Below are 16,611 nucleotides of genomic sequence, written 5' to 3'. Positions count from 1 at the left end.
ATGCCTAATCAGTGCCTGATAAGATTGTCTGCTTTCTCTCAATGAACAAAAGGGAAAGTGGGAATGGCCCCAAATTCTTGGGTGAAGTAGGCCTTTAGATAAAGAAACTCTAGCCCCAGGAAGCAAAAGAGTTAAAAGATATACTAGCAGCAACCAGAAGGTCCTCCAGGGCTGGGCTGCAAATTAAAATATCTAGATACTTGTATTGTGTTTTATAACTTCCACTGACCACCTGCTCTGATTACAGACATTTGCTATAAGAGGAAAAATCAGGGACTTGATTTCCTTAAAGCAGTTTTACTTCAGGCAACTGTCCTAATTTTTAATTTTCCACCTTAAGCAAGACTCTGGAATAATCAGGTGGGTTCTCATTTAAAAGAACACCACTGGAACATTGAGTCAGAAGGATCCTACCTTCAGCAGAGGCCAAGGTTGTGCTTCTAATTCGTTCTCAGATACTAACTTCCACCTATAATAACTTCTTCTGAGTAGCTTAAGGCATATTCCTTTCAGATGATGGAGCACTGGATTGATAACCTATCCAGACAGTCATACCTGAATTTAAAACTCCAAATAAATATCAGCTGTAGTCCCAAAAGATTTAATTCACTACAGCAATTATCAAAGCTTCAGATGAATCTAGTTCTCAAGGACCACAGTAAGAGATTCATCCTAGAAAGTTTACAGCTTATACAGCTTATCTTTAATATATAAGTGGATGGTTCTAAGTTCAACATAACACAGATCACTTTGCTTTTAAAATACCCAATGCATAGAAAAATTCTAAATTGCATAAATTCCATAAAAGAAACATTTTCAAAGGGACAAAGGCAAAAACTATTATTCTCAGTCTCTTTAAATAATGGTACAACTTTAAGATGACCTAATACAATTAAAACTCACACAGAATATCCTATTTCTACATAAAAGAACCTTTTAGATTTAACATAATAGCCTTCATTCTTTTTTTTTTCTTTTTTTTAATAGCTTTTTATTTACAAATTATATGTATGAGTAGTTTTACAGCATTGACAAATGCCAAACCTTTTGTTCCAATTTTTCCCCTTCTTCCTCCTACCCCCTCCCCCAGATGGCAGGATGACCAGTAGATGTTAAATATATTAAAGTATAAATTAGATACACAACAAGTATACATGACCAAACCATTATTTTGCTGTACAAAAAGAATCGGACTCTGAAATATTGTACAATTAGCCTGTGAAGGAAATCCAAAATGCAGGCAGGCAAAAATATAGGGATTGGGAATTCAATGTAGTGGTTCTTAGTCATCTCCCAGAGTTCTTTCGCTGGGTGTAGCTGGTTCAGTTCAATACTGCTCCATTGGAACTGATTTGGTTCCTCTCATTGCTGAGGATGGCCAGGGTCCATCGGAATTGATCATCATATATACTCTTCATTCTTAAAAAAAAAAAAAAAAAAATTAAACTTTTGGAAATAACCCTATAAAATTATCATATAAGATTAAAATTCTGCTCTAGGTTTTTTTTTTTTTAAATCATATTCTTTAAACAAGAAGAATAAACATTAAATAATTTGCTGAAGACAAATGGGATACCTTAGTAGAAATAAATTGCTTTCAGAAAATTTACAGTTCCAACAAATTTCTTAGAGCAGCTATAGACTTGAAAAATAAAAAGAAAACATTCAATTATTAACACTATGTAAATGTAGGCTATTCCTTTAAGCAGTATAAGCTGAACCAGCAAGGAGCTGAACCACACTTGATGGGATTGTCACCTGACAAGGCCCTTTCCATGTGGCTACCCTTCCCCCACTCCATATGGCATTTCTCCCAACTCCACCAAGCTTCCCAAACCATACTTCTCACAGCTAACCTTTTTAGGGTGCCAAATCCCCCAGAATCCAATCTGCCAGCTAAAGACAACCCCCAACCTCATGGAGTATCTCCTTTCCCATGGAAAATTCACTAGGGGTTTGTGCCTTTTTGTCCCCTATTTCTGGCAAACCATTTTCCTCTCTCTTTCTTCTTCCTCCTCTACACCAGCTCTTTCCGTCCCATCTCTTAATCTCATCCCGATGCCTACATGGTCAAACCTCCAAAATACTTCCACACACTCCCAAACCAATAACTCTTCTAACTAGATGCTCCATTTAAACTATTAATTGCTTTTGCAAATCAATCTATTTTGTCCCTTTAAATCACTTTAAAAAAAAAAAAAAACTTTAAAATTTAAGATTCACAATTAAATAACTTTGAACCAAATTTCATAAAATTTATACATATCTAGCAGAGCTGACAGAGTTTAAAGGCATAACTCATAGCTTACAAATTACCCAATACTTCTAGAAAGCAACATACCGTCTTAAGTAGGTAGATACAACCATGACCTCCCGTAAGGTAAGCTATTGGCATTTTGTTTTAATAACCTATATTTTAACTTAAAATTCAATCAAATAAAGCTTTAAATTCCCAATAATATAAAACTGCTTTTGTATCATTTTTAAAATAATGAATTTTACTAAAGAGCATAGGTTATCTCCCTCTGGCCCCATGTGGCCCTGCTGCAGACAGGGAACAAGGAAGGAAAAGAAAGAAACTACTATCTTCACTCTCCGTACAATGCTCCCCCAATTTAATTGAATTGCTTTGGAATTTTGAAATGATCAATTGCCAAATTCCCAACCATTATTCCCAATGGACTTCTGCTAAAACTCCAACTTTGGCCAGAGTTGGCGCCTACAGGCTCTCTTTCTCTTTTTTCTGCCTAACAAATTCTAGCTCACAGAACAAACATGACAAAGACATTCTGCACAATGTGCATTCTGCACAAAGACAAACCCAGACAAAAATTACATGGAAGAGACCATTCTTCACAGAGAAGGAAGCTGAGAGTGTGATCTCAAGGTTGATTGGAGAACCCAACCTGGCACCTACCTTGAATCAGGATCCCAACCATCTCTCTGGGAAGCCACAGATCCCGGACGAGACCTCCAAAACTGTGTGGGACAGGTCAGGTGCAAGACCCTCTTTCCCCATTTAATTAATCAGACACATCATCAGGTACAAAGAGAAATCATTTATTTAATCCCTGCAGGGAGAAGCCCAAACATACCTGGGAGCCATCCCAACTCTACCATGTGTTCCTGGAACCTGGGCAGCTTCTGCCTTGTCCAGGACTTAAAAGCAAAAGACCCAAGGCTTCTCATTGGATAGACTAAAAGGATGTAACCACCATCTTTGACAATGGTCAACAAACAGTAAACACCATATTGACAGTTCCTCAGTTCCTTCTGAAGCCACACTAGCTCTCAGGTAGCTGACCTTTTTCTAGGTATAGGGTCAGCCTAATAAGGATTCTGGCAAGAATCTTCCAGTAATGACTGAGAGACACCCCCCCCCAAACTATGATTGTCACAGGACAATCTATTCCCTATATGTTCATAAAGATAGATCATGGAGGCATCCTTGAATTCCTGAGACATAGCTTCTTCTTGTCTTATAATCTGGAAATTTTCAGTCGGCTTCTGTCTAAGCAAAGGTATCTGGTAAATCTCAGCTGGAATAGAATACACACCCGCATGAAAGTAGCCTAACAGTATTCAAAACCCCCTTTTCCATTGGAACTTCAGTCAGGGAGTGATTGATTTCAACTTGAGGTAAATGGTCAAGAGCTTCAGCATTGATTAATGATGGTCTGTTGAGAATTATGGAAGTGTTCAGCCCATCTCTCCAGGATCATGTCCTTATCACTAATACATGTGGTCCCATCAGCACTGAGTAATTGAGATGCATCACAGGTCTTTAGCCCATAAATAGCTTTCAATGCATCATAAAAACACTTTGGATTGTTATTATCAACATAAAACTGAATTTCATCTGCCTTTTTACTGAGTCAAGAATCCTGCATCTTAATAAGTTTCTATTGTACTTTATTTTTGATGGAATTGAATGCTACCTAGATATGGATGAATTATTCTACTGGCACAGCCTGTGGAGTTCTTATTTTTCATTTAGCAGCTTCTGAATTTCCCCACCATTTTCATCAAACCAGTTTTGATGTTTGTGAGTGTTATGACCCAGATGAGCAAATGCAGTGCTATATACCAAATCTCTGAAAGCTGTCCACTTTTTCTCTGCTCCATTGTTGCCAAATATGTGTTGGCTCAACTTACTCTCCAAGCTGGCAACAAACTCTAATTTGTTGATATTAATTCTAGTAGTCTTTTTGCTTTGGGGCCGCCTCTTTGTTGACTGTGAATATTGAGCTTTGAGAGGATAAGTCAATGATCAGTCCAGCAACTCTGTCTCTTCTTCTTACAATCACAGTCCATTAAATGCCAGTGTTTCTGTCGGGGTGCATCGATAGAATAGACTGTTGGTGATAAGGTCAGAGATGCACAAGTTCAATAATAAATGACCATTGTTGTTGCTGTTTCCAATTCCATTCCTCCCAAGAACTCCTTGCTATGTCTGCTACTCTGAGCCTACTCTAGCATCAACTTCATCCAGAATTATAAGCTTGTTCTCTTTTGGCACATTGATGATGAGGGTTTTTGGGGCTTCATAAAATTTTTCTTTGTCCTCATTGGATTTATTGTGGTGGGAGCATAGGTACTAATAATGGTGATAATACATTTTCTTGTTAAGTGGCAATCACATTATCATGAGCCTGTCATTCACTCCCTTTGGAAGACAAGTGAGTTTGTTTACTAGATCCATTTTGATTGCAAAACCTACAAATTCTCCTTTCACTGCAGCCATTCCAGAAGTGTGTATCCTCCACCTCCTTCAGTAAGCTGGCCTTCATTTGCCAGCCTTGTTTCACTCAGGGCTGCTATTTGGATTTGATACCTGGTGAATTCTCTCACAACAAAAGCTGTTGTTCTTTTAGGTCTCCTAGCTTTTGTGTTGTCTATAAGTGTCTGCACATTCCACATACCAGTGGTGAGAGGAATCAGTTTTTCAGAAGCTTTTGTACATTTTTTAGTGTCTTAACCATAGAATAGGATCCCTGCTTGCTGCAGTAACCAGGCCAGCGTTGGGTAAGCAGGCATTTTAGGACATTTTTTCTAGCCCCTTTCTAGCTCACTTGGAGATGAGCAGTGCGATTCTTAAAGGGCTGCCCAGATACCCAGGAGAAAGCAGGGAGAGTGGGGAGAGGGTGCTGTTGAATCTCACTGCTGCTTCCAGTGAGGAGATAACCTTATGACTGTGATCATACCTCCCAGGGCATCCACACCTGCTGCTTCATCACTCTCCCATCGCCACAGGGCTTTGAGGTGGGTAGAAATGGTAAATTGGTAATGGTGTTATCTTTTGATTCCTGCATAAAATAGATTTAAGTGAGGTAGAGTTGCATGAAGTCTAAAGCCACCACTATCCAGAGGCAGAACAGAGTCAAGACTAGTAAAGATGGTTCCAGATGCAGTGGATGACCTTGAAGTCTTCAGTGTCTACCCAAGCTCCAAGTGCTCCACAACACCTGCTTCACCTGCCTTCATGCCCATTGGAACAAATTGTTCTCATCTGCCCATTCCACCAGGAGAAGGCTTTACATGTTTGAAGTAGACACTCCCCTAACTCACTGTAGGCTTTGAGACTCCTTGTTATCCTCAGCCTGGTTGAACCCATCTGCCAAAACAGTCTACCAGGTATGTGGCTGCTGTGCATGCTTCCAGCTACTTGGAGCCACAGGTGAGAGTAAGGTGGACAAAAAGATGGAAAGCCCCTGTAAAGGATTTGGCAGCCTTCACACCAGCGGTACTAGTCTTCCCTGCACACACCCTACACTCCTTAGGCACTTAGCACAATGCCTACCACATAGTAGATACTTAATAAATACTTATTTAGTGACTGAGTGACTGAATATTAGGAAGAAATTTTTTAATTGTTCAACAGTGGAACTATTGAAACAATGGAATACACTTGAAATGTAATGATTTTTCCATTATTGTAAGTGTTCAAGCATCATCTTTAGGAAAGAAAGAGGAGATTCTTATCTTTGTAGAGATGGACTAAATGATCTTTAAAGTTCCTTCTTGCTCTAAAATTTACCATTCTACTATTATCTTATATCACTGATTTATTTCTGTTAATGTAGAGGGGAGAATAACCCTAATGTAATGGCTTACTCAGTTGACTTTAGGTATCTGGCTTATACTTTAAGAAAAGAGAAAATACAAGGTAAATTTACATTTTTAAGGGGAGATAGGTGGTGTAGTAGATAATAGCATTGGGCCTGGAATCAGAAATCTTCTCCCTGAGTTCAAATCTGGCCTCAGACACTTACTAGCTGTGTGACTCTAAGCAAGTCACTTAACACTGTTTACCTCATTTCCTCATCTGCAAAATGAGTTGGTGAAGGAAATGGCAAACCACTCCAGTATCTTTGCCAATAAAACTCCAAGAATTAGACAAAACTGAAATTTCTGAAGAAAAACAAATGTACACTTATATTTACATAAATTTAAAATGTAAATTGACTTACCCTCCATCTCATCCCAGAGTCTGTAGTACATTAGAACTTCTAGTGTACATCTGCACTAGAAAATCACCAATCAATTAATTAGCAACTATTCACATTTCTAGGTACTGGGGATACAGACAACAAAGGAAAACCATTGCTGCCTTTAAGTAGCTTACAGTCTAATGTAGTAGGGGAGAAAAAATTACATATATAAACATATAAGGACAGACAAAATTAAATATAAGGTTTCCTTCAGAAAGAAAGGGATGGACACTAACAGCTAAGAGTGAATGGAAAAGAAAGGCCTCATGTAGGAGATAGCATCTGAGATAAACCTTGAAAAAAATATGGCATCTCAGAGGCACAAGGTCAGGAGGTAGAGATGATAAAGATGAGTGGAGTATATGAAGAATTGCAAGGTGGTCAATAGAGCTGTATAATAAGTAATACGCAGTGGAAGATGGGGAAGTGACAGCAAATAATGCTTAATAATCTGGAAAGTTATATTGGGGCCAGGTTAGGGAGGGCTTGAAATGCTTGATGCTAGAGTTTAAATTTAATTCTAGAGATTATAAGGAGTTTATTAAGTAAAGTGACAAAATCAGATGTGTATTTTAAGAAACTCCCTGGGACAGAGATGTGCAGTAGGAATAGCAGTGGGGAGAGATGGGAGGCAAGGAGATCAACTAGGTGATGAGGTATTGAATAAGGGAATAGGGGAGAAAATTCCTTATTAAATTCCTTATTACTATATAGAATTCCACCATTCACACCCTGCACACAACCTAGAAGCCATTTTAGATTTTTTAGTCTCTCTTACTTTCTCTCTTCATCTCCTCACCCCGTCCAATACTCAATCTATTGATAAATTCTGTAACTATCACCTTTTCTCCTCTGACACTGCCTTCCCTCTAGAACAGGCCTGGGTTATATTTGGTGGTTCTTTCTGTCTCAAGTCTATTCCTCTCCTACCCAATTCTAATCTATCCTCTATTCAACCACTAAAGCAACTAACCTAAAGCACAGGTCTGACCATGTCAGCCCTTTACTCACTAAACTTTAGAGGTTCCCTGTTATCTCCAGAACTAAATATAAAATGGTTCTATTTGGCATCCAAAGCCCTTTGTAATATAGTCTCCTACTTTTTCCATTCTTCTTATACCCTACTCTCCAATATTACTCTTTGATCCATTGGCAATGGCTCCTGGCTGCTCCACAAATGTTACATTCTATGACACTTCTGAACTTGAAGCATTATCTCTGCCCCATGTCTGGAATATTATGCCTCCTCTGTTCTGATTACTGTTCTTGACTTCCTTTAAGACTCAAATAAAATTCCACCTTCTACAGGAAGCTTCCTCTTAAGTCCTCTTAATTCCAATGCCTTTCCTCTATTAATTATATTCTATTTATCCTGTATATACTTTGCTTTATGTTTGTTTGCATATTGTTTCCCCATTAGACTGGGAACTCCACGAGGGTAGGAACTATCTTTTGCCTCTTTGTATCCCAAGCATTTAGCACATAGTAGTCACTTAATAAATGCTTATTGACTGACTGGTACCCTCAATAGAAATAGAGAAGTTAAGAGTGATGGGTTTTAGGGCAAAAGATAATGAGTTCTTTGGGGGGGCATGTTGAGTTTGAGATGCCTAAGGGGCATCTAGTTTGAAAAATCCAATAAGCATTTTGTGATAGGTTGCTGACCTTGAGTCTAGGGCTGACTATACAGAGCTGAGAGTAGTCTCTGTAGAAATGATAATTCCAACCTTAAGAGTTGATGAAGTCACCATGAGAGAGAATGTAAAGAAAGATTAAAAGGTGGCTCAGGACAGACACTTAGGGTCAATCCACATTTAGAAGGTGGAAAATGCATAATGATGAAGCAAAAGAAATTGAGAGGAAACAGAACAAATAGAGAAGAGTATCATGGAAGTCCTAAGGAAAAGGAAGAATGACAACTGGGAAACAACTGTAAGATTTGGTGGTTAGTCAAACAGTCAACAAGCATGCATTTATGAAATTCATTTCATTTCCACCTACTCTGATAAGTATGAAGAATGCAAAGGGAAAATCAGTGTTTTTGAGACATTCTGGTTGGGGGGAAAATATATCAATAAGGCATGTAGAGAGAGTAGAAAGTAATATGAAAAAGGAGACATTAACAGCAAGGGGTAGGAGAAGAGGGGACCTAAAAAGGCTGCCTACAGAAAGTAGGTTTTGATCTGAATTTGGAAGAAAGCCAGGGAAACTAAAAGGTAAAAGTGAAAGGGATAGGTCATTCCAGGAATGGGAACAAACTATTCAAAGACACAGAGATGGCAGTGGAGTCTTGTGTTTGAGAAAATGCAAGTAGGTCAATGTGTAGTTGAATAGAGATAAAATATAAGATTAGAAGTGTAGCAAGGGGCCAGATATGAAAGGCTTTTAAATGTCAAACAGAAGAATTTCCATCTGATCCTGGACATTGTAGGGAACCATTGGAGCTCACTGTCAAATGCCTTTGGCAGATAAGCGAAGGAGGCTATTGCAATAATCCAGGCAAGAGACGAGGAAGGCCCAGACTAGGTTTGTAGAGAGAAGGGGATTCTCCTAAAGAGGTAAGGTCAAAACGGATTGCCCAGAGTTGAAAAATGAAAATAGGAAAAGGAAATACTGAAAATGGGAGTAAACAGCTTTTCCTCCCTAAGTATTTGATTGTGAAAGGGAGGAAAGATGCAGGATGCTGGCTTAGTGAGGGAGGGGAGGGCAGATAGTAGTAGGGCATGATAAAACTTTTTGTTTTTTTAAAAAAGATGAGGGACACTTGAGCCAGGGAAAAAAACTATAGATTAAAGAGAATAGGGCAATGATGTCACAGTATGGATCAAAGTAAAAGAAGTGCTTTACCATCAGAAACTAGAGTTAAAGAGATATGGAGGAATGATGTCAAAGGACTTTGAGAGATGTAGAGAATGGGAAAGGAGGATGGTCTCCATTTGGTGGCCAGTTTCACCTTTTGTAATGATAATCCCTGTTGTATAGTCATATCCTATGCTAAAAACTTTTTGGAACGAGTGAGATATAGAGAACTACTATATGTTGAGCTTTTTGCTAAAGCCCATCTCCTCCCTGTTGAAGGGATGGTCATGAGAAGGGAGAGATACTATCTTCTTGTTTGCTTATGTGCTATTTCATCTTTGAATAAAAAAAAAGCTCCTCTTAGGCCCTTACACAGGGGATGCAAATACAAGTAAAAAAAAAATATCTCTGCTTTCAAGGAGTTTGTTTTAATGGACAAAGGTAATAGTAAAAGGAGAGAGAGAATGGAGGAGGGTAAGGAAAGACTTCTGGGGTATAGGTAGAAAGTAGGAGTGCGTTGTAGAACCAATATGAAATGAAAACTTCAGGAAATTGTGGTCCAGACCAGAGCTCACCAATCAGAAGAGAGGGCCTCAGAGTAGCAGCATCTCCAGGCTCAGAAGAAAGTAGGGAGGAGATGGAAAAGTCTAGAGTGGGAGGAGTGAAGCTGAGTACTTTGATTTTTTATCACTAAAGTCCCTGTGCTTGCCCTTGGGAATTCAGGGATGAAATAGGTCATCATCCTGAGCTTCAAGGAGCTCACAACCTACTAAGGAGGTTCTGATATGCATTAATAAACACAATATGGCGGCAAGGTGATACAGCAGATAAGTATAAGTATATATGGAATCAGGAATTGGAATCGGGAATACCCGAATTCAAATCCTGCATCAGATACTTAAACTAGGTGTGTGATGCTAGTGGACTTCACTTAATCTCTTTAATCTTACAAAAGGTGAATAATAACAATTACTGGCCCCCCAGATTATGGTGAGAATCAAATGGAAAGTATTTTGTAATCTTCAAAGAGCTATTGAAACATTAGTTATAATTATTAGATATTATTACATAGTAGGGAGAATGGGCTAATTATGAGTGTAAATTGCAATGTAAAAGAGAGATCCAGATAATATGGATCCCATCTGTGCCTTTTCATCTAAAGGAGCAAGGGCAAGCTTCATGGGGTGGGGGGAGAGGGAGGAAGGTGGCGTATGAACTGATTTTGAAAGAAGAAAAGGATTTCATTCATTATACTTTTTTACTTACCAAATCTTTCCTTTTTGGTCTTATGATTACATTTCTAAATAGGCAGAAATTTTGCGTGGAAATTTTAATAAAAAACTGTTTGTCCTAGACATGAATGAAACCTTGAAATTGTCTGCTACATTGGTGCCCCAACCATCCCAATCACCAGTTCCAGTGGTGAGTATGCAAATGTTTCCCTTTCCTCAGCCCAGCCTTTTCAATGGATCTGCCTGCTCCTTCTCCGGAGCAGCATTTGAGCTCCCTGGCATGCCTACTAAAGGATTTCCTAGGACGAGGGCTCCAAAACAATTCATTTTCCAACCCTTGAAAAAGTTACTGCCTTGTAACTATGCCTTATTGCCCCCAGGTGATCAGGCCTGGAATTGCACTGGACAGGATGGTTCCAGACAGGCATTAATTAGCACACTAGGAAGTCTTGTTTTTGCTTCCCCAAAAGACAACAAACATAAATTGCTACTTTTATTATATCAGAAAGCTTCTAATCTCTTGTTCCTCAACCATCCCCCTTAGCCACCTCTTCCTCTTCCTCCTCCTCCTCCTTTCCTTTTCCTCTTCTTCCTCCTCCTCCTCTTCTTTCTCTCTCAGTCTCTCTGTCTCTGTCTCTCTTTCTCTGTCTGTCTCTGTGTCTCTTTCTGTATCTCTGTCTCTCTCTCTCTCTCTGTCTCTGTTTCTCTGTCTGTCTGTCTCTCTCTCTATCTCTCTGTCTCTGTCTCTCTTTCTGTCTCTCTGTCTCTGCCTCTCTTTCTCTGTCTCTCTGATTCTCTTTCTCTCTCTGTCTATCTCTGTGTCTCTCTGTGTGAATCTGTCTCTATGTGTCTACGTGTCTCTGTCTCTCTGTGTCTCTGACTCTCTCTTTGTGTCTCTGTCTCTCTCTGTCTCTCTATCTCTATTTCTCTGTCTCTCTCTGTCTCTGTCTCTGTTTCTCTTTCTCTGTTTCTCTGTGTCTCTATCTCTCTGTCTCTCTGTGTCTCTGTCTCTCTCTCTCTGGGTCTCTTTCTCTGTCTCTCTCTATCTCTATCTCTCTGTGTGTCTCTGTCTCTGTCTTTCTGTGTCTCTGTCTCTCTCTGACTCTCTCTTTGTGTGTCTGTCTCTGTTTCTCTGTCTCTCTCTCTCTCCTCCCTTCTCTCCCCCCTTCCCCACTGGCATGCTTTAACAGTCTCTCTGCCAACCTGGACTCGGCCTCGGCCCCCATGCCCCTTTTCCCAGCCCATGCTCAGGCCTTGCTCCTGCTGGCCAGACTGAGCCCCTGCCAACCTGGGTCCCTACCAGTGCTTTTCTTCTCTGGCCAAGGCTCAGGAAAACATACCTTGCTTTCAGAAGTCCTTGGGACTTTTGCTTCCTTCTTCTCCAATGGGATGCGTACATAGCCCCAGGAAGTAAGGGAGAGAGACGGGATGAAGGGAGCTCTTAGGCCTTGGTGAGGTGATGTTCCTTAGACCAGTTTGTTTCACAAAGTGTGTTATTTTGTTTTCTTCTCTTTTTCCAAAGATAACTGTCAGTAATCCTCACTCTCTTGGGTTCAAAGTAAAAATGTACGAAGATGGCTATACCTATGATGGAAACACAATATTTACTCTAGTAAGCTGAATTCCCACAATGGTACTATATAAACCCAGCTATAGTTAGAAAATGGGTAGTGAGGTGGTACCTTAGGTGGGGCACTGGACTTGGAGTCAGGAGTTCAAATCCAGCCTCAAACACTTAACTGGCTGTGTGACTCTGGCAAATCACTTCACCCTGTTTGCCTCAGATTGGGGATGAAAAAGGCAAACCATTCTGCCAAGAAAACCCCAATTAGGGTCACGAAGAGTCAGACATGACTGAAATGATTGTCACAATTAGAAGTCACCCCTAAAAATTATGTTTAATGGAACCCTCAGATCCAGGTTGTTTGCCAAAGCCTATGGATAAATTTACCTTGGCAGCATCTCTCATATGTGCCCCCTCTCTTATCTGACAGCGTCAGAGGGTACCGCAACATTGGTTTTGTCTGCCTCGTGTCTCTCGATCCTCATTCAGCCACTAAAGTGATTTTCTGAAAATGCAGGTCCAGTCTCATCATCCCCACCCCATTCAGTAAGCTCTGTAGGTCCCTAGTCCCTCTAGGAGAAATACAATATTCTCTGCTGGACAATCACAGCCCTTCCAAACCTGTCCCTTCCTACTTTTCTAGTCTTCTTAAATCTTTCTCCACCACATACATCTACATGTTCTTTGATCCAGGGACACTGGCCTCCCAGCTATTCCACAAACAAGGGACTCCATCTCTTGACATTTTTTCTGGCCATCTCCCATCCACAGAATAACCTTTTCTCCTCCCCTCTCACTACTGACCTCCCCTCGGTTTCCTTTAAATCACAATTAAAATCACATCTTCTACAGGAAGATTTCCCCAGTCCCTTTTAATTTCAGTGTTTCCTCTCTATTAATCACTTCCTATTTTACCTGTATGCAGCTTGCATGTTATATATATGCAAATAAAATTTTTTGCATGTTAGCCCAGAACCTTCATTGGTTTATAAACTCCTTAAGTCCCCAGTGCTTAGAGCAGTGCTTGACACATTTGTTGTTCAGTCATTTTCAGTCATTTCTGACTCTGTACATGGCATTTGTACATGTACATTTGTTGATTGCTTGTCTGTAATTCTGTACTGCATAATATATAAAGGGTGTGTAACACTTTCTAATTAGAATATTCTCTCTTTCTCTCCCTCCCTCCCTTCTTCCCTTTCTCTTTCTTTCTCTCTCTGTCTCTCTCTTCTCTCTCTCTCTCTCTCTTCTTTTCTCTCTCTCTCTCTCTCTTCTTTTCTCCCTCTCCATCCCTCCCTCCCTCTCTCTTTTCATCTTTCTCTCTTTTCTTATATCTCTCCCTCTCCTCCTTCCCCCGTTTCCCTTCCTCTCTTCCACAGAACATTTTCCTGATGCAGCAGCATGTCTCAGGCCGGGCTCATGGGAGCTTCGTTTCCAAGTATGCTCTCTCTTCAAATCCTTTTGTTTTTGTAGAATTGGGATCGGGCTTGTGGTGTCATTGCTGAAGAGGGACTCACTTGACAGTAGCCCCCTGATTGGCAACTTAGTCTTAGACAGATGCTAAGGGACTGAAAGGCTCAGCAATTGCCCACAGCCTCACAGACAATATTTGTCAGAGATCTCAGTTCTTAAATACCCCCTTTTTCATCCCCCTCCAAAAGGGTTGTGAGTGAGGACTTGAGTTCCTCTTCTGACAGTATCTGGAACACCTGGGTCTAGACACTTGGTATTATCCTTAACTTTTGCTCTCATTCACTGCACATATTCAAATCTTCTTTAGGATAAACATTTCCAGTTCCTTCAACTTGGCTCCTTAAATTCAATCAGTCAATAAGCATTTATTAAAAGTTTTTAGTATGTATTAAGCACTGGGGATCCAAATAAGTTGAGGGATCCAGTTCTTGCCCTTACAGCGCATATATTTTCGATACTTAAAAGATATTTACGGAGAATATGAAAATAACCTGAGAGGGCAAGTCACCAGCATTTGGCGGACTGGAAAAGGAGGTCTGCTGAAGGCAGAACTTGGGCTGAGCCTTGGAGAAAACCATGGAAGTCCAGAATTGGAGTGAGAAGAGAGGATGGAGCATTTCTGCATGGAGGGATAGCCAGTGCAGAGGTTTGGGTGCTGTGTTTAAGGAACTGCAGGATCTTGAGACTATTAAAAAATCCTATCTTGCTCTGAGGCTCATTGACTCATTGATGTCTTTAGAAGGTAATGCCTAGAATTAGATGTGGTACTCCAGGGATGGAATTGAGAATCATGGAAGTCTTTGACTTGCCAGGACCTTTGAGTCAGTGCTGCTCCTGAATATTCCTGCTGCTTCTTAGGTTGGAAGACCTTCTTTGGGTCCAGGTGTTCCAAGGAGCAGGGACTTCTCAGACTGAAATATCATTCCACCCTTGTGGCTGTATGTCTCTGAAAGATTACTCTGTCCCTTCAGCTTCTTCCTTTGACTGGTCATTTCCTCCTAGAAGTTCCATCTTAGGGAAAGTGCCCTGGCCAGTCTCTTCATTCCTTTTTTTTTTTTCCTGAGACAATTGGGGCTAAGTGACTTACCCAGGGTCACACAGCCAGGAAGTGTTAAGTGTCTGAGACCAGATTTGAACTCAGGTCCTCCTGATTTCAAGGCTGGTGTTCTATCCACTGTATCACCTAGTTGCCGCTCTCTTCATTCCTTTTTAAGTTCCTCTCTTGACTCTGAGATCTTTCACCACCATTTCTCCACTCAATATTTTCTCTCTCCTCTTCTGTCAATTGCCTCCCATTTTTCAGCTTCCTTATATGTGTGTCTTCATCCATTAGAATGTAATTTTTTGAGACCAAGTATTCCGAGTGCTTAGCACCTAGCAGTGCTTAATAAATGCTTGTTGATTTGTTGACCCCCATGAGATATGTCACACAGCTGCAATGAAACCAGGGTACTTATATACACTTAGTTAGGCAGTTAGGGGGATCTGATCAAGGTGATCAAGACTGATTACTCATCTATCAAATGAAAGGGTTGGGTTAAATGACATACCATCTGAGGTCTCTTCTACTTCTGTAGCCTTGGTCTTTTAAAGTAGAGAGACTAAAAACAACAACAAAAAGTAGAAAGACTAGAGGAATGTGTTTCCATATCTAGACAAGAAAAAAAAAGTGTTCTTTTAAAAATGGAAAGGGAGTTTTTATATGAATCTAAGGTAGAGGGGAATCCTGAGTAAGATGGACAGATGAAAGATCACATTGAGGAAAACAGAAAGATTGAGCAATTTGAGCCAAGAAACAAAAATAAGCCTCATCTTGAAGAAGAAACAAAACCCAAAGATGGACCAGTTATTTAGATTTTAAAGGATGATGATATAGATCCAAAGCTTTGGCCAGTCAGGAGACTGTGAATCAGAAGGAGAGCAGATAAGAGAGAGGGCTTGAGTGGACAAAGGCAGCACTTGGTCCAGCTGACTTCCTTGAGAGTCTATCCAAGACATGACAGAAAATATCCCAAACAGATTGACTAAACCTTCCCACTCATCCATCCCCACTTCTGGTGATCCTGTTGGGTACCAAAGGTTCTGCCAAAGGAACTAAGAAAACATGGCCAAAGACATTAGTCCTACACAGAAAAATGAAGGCCTTGGGTGATGTTTTCAGCACTACTAACCGTGGAAAGCAAGGGGTTCAAAAGTGAAAAACATACTTGGTAAATGAGCAACTGATAAGGAAGTGACCAAGAATGGTATTTGACTCATTTACTCCTTTGAAAAATAAGATGAAAAAGCCTTTTATTTTCTTCCAATTCCAAATCTATAATGTTCTGATATATTAAAAAATAAATGTAATTTAAGGGAAGAATGCTAGCAGGATATTTTAGTAAAAGCTTCCTGGAAAAAGAGATATTTAAGATGAGTCTTGAAATGGGATGTAATATGCTAAATGTCTAGTGAGTTTATTAATTCTAAACTTTTGCCAAGACTAACTTTGCTCATTTCAAAGCATGGTAAGGGGAGACAGCCTTGCAAAAGTATAGAGGGAAGATATGTTGCTTGGGGGAAAGCAAACAAGTTCATTTGACACAGAATATTCCTTCACCTCTTCCATACTATGATTCTGCAAATATAATTTACACAGTCAAGCGTGCAGGAAAACTAAACAGGACTTTAGAAACTTTGCCAGCTAATTCATAGCCAAGCAGTAACCTTCATTCCAATACCTCTAACCAGTAGTCTTGTAGTTTTTTCTTTTTTTTTTTTTTTTTTTTTTTTTAAATGAAAGATGGGAGGAATAAGAGAAATTAGGCAGTACCTTAGTATTTCAGGTAGCATAAAACTCACCAAGGATAAAACCATCTTGGGGGGGAAAGGAGGCATATTTCTATGATCCTCTTTTAAAGAAGACAGAAAATCTGGGTCCTAAGCTAGCTCCTGCCTTCAACTAACTGTAACTGGACAAGTCATCTCTGTTCTCTGGACTATGAAATACAAAGGTGCTCTCTGATGTTGAATTTGCAGAGACAATATGATTTCCCTTAGTATCCTAGTCCCA

The 16,611-nt window shown here is 40.0% G+C and overlaps 1 protein-coding gene across 2 annotated transcripts in view; it reads left to right on the top strand.

Moving 5' to 3' along the window:
- CATSPERD (cation channel sperm associated auxiliary subunit delta) overlaps positions 1-16,611 on the top strand; it is a 110,358-nt gene that overhangs the window by 77,737 nt on the left and 16,010 nt on the right. For both annotated transcript variants that reach the window (XM_031947786.1, XM_031947785.1), the window contains 3 exons: positions 10,599-10,712; positions 12,045-12,134; positions 13,466-13,524. In XM_031947786.1, the coding sequence (XP_031803646.1) occupies positions 10,599-10,712; positions 12,045-12,134; positions 13,466-13,524 (263 nt within the window). The remainder of the gene's footprint in view (positions 1-10,598; positions 10,713-12,044; positions 12,135-13,465; positions 13,525-16,611) is intronic.

The sequence above is a fragment of the Sarcophilus harrisii genome, chromosome 1 (genome assembly GCF_902635505.1).
Source record: "Sarcophilus harrisii chromosome 1, mSarHar1.11, whole genome shotgun sequence".
Lineage (NCBI taxonomy): Eukaryota > Metazoa > Chordata > Mammalia > Dasyuromorphia > Dasyuridae > Sarcophilus > Sarcophilus harrisii.
The sequence above is the reverse complement of the archived record's forward strand: the minus strand, read 5'-3'. Positions and strand labels throughout refer to the sequence as shown.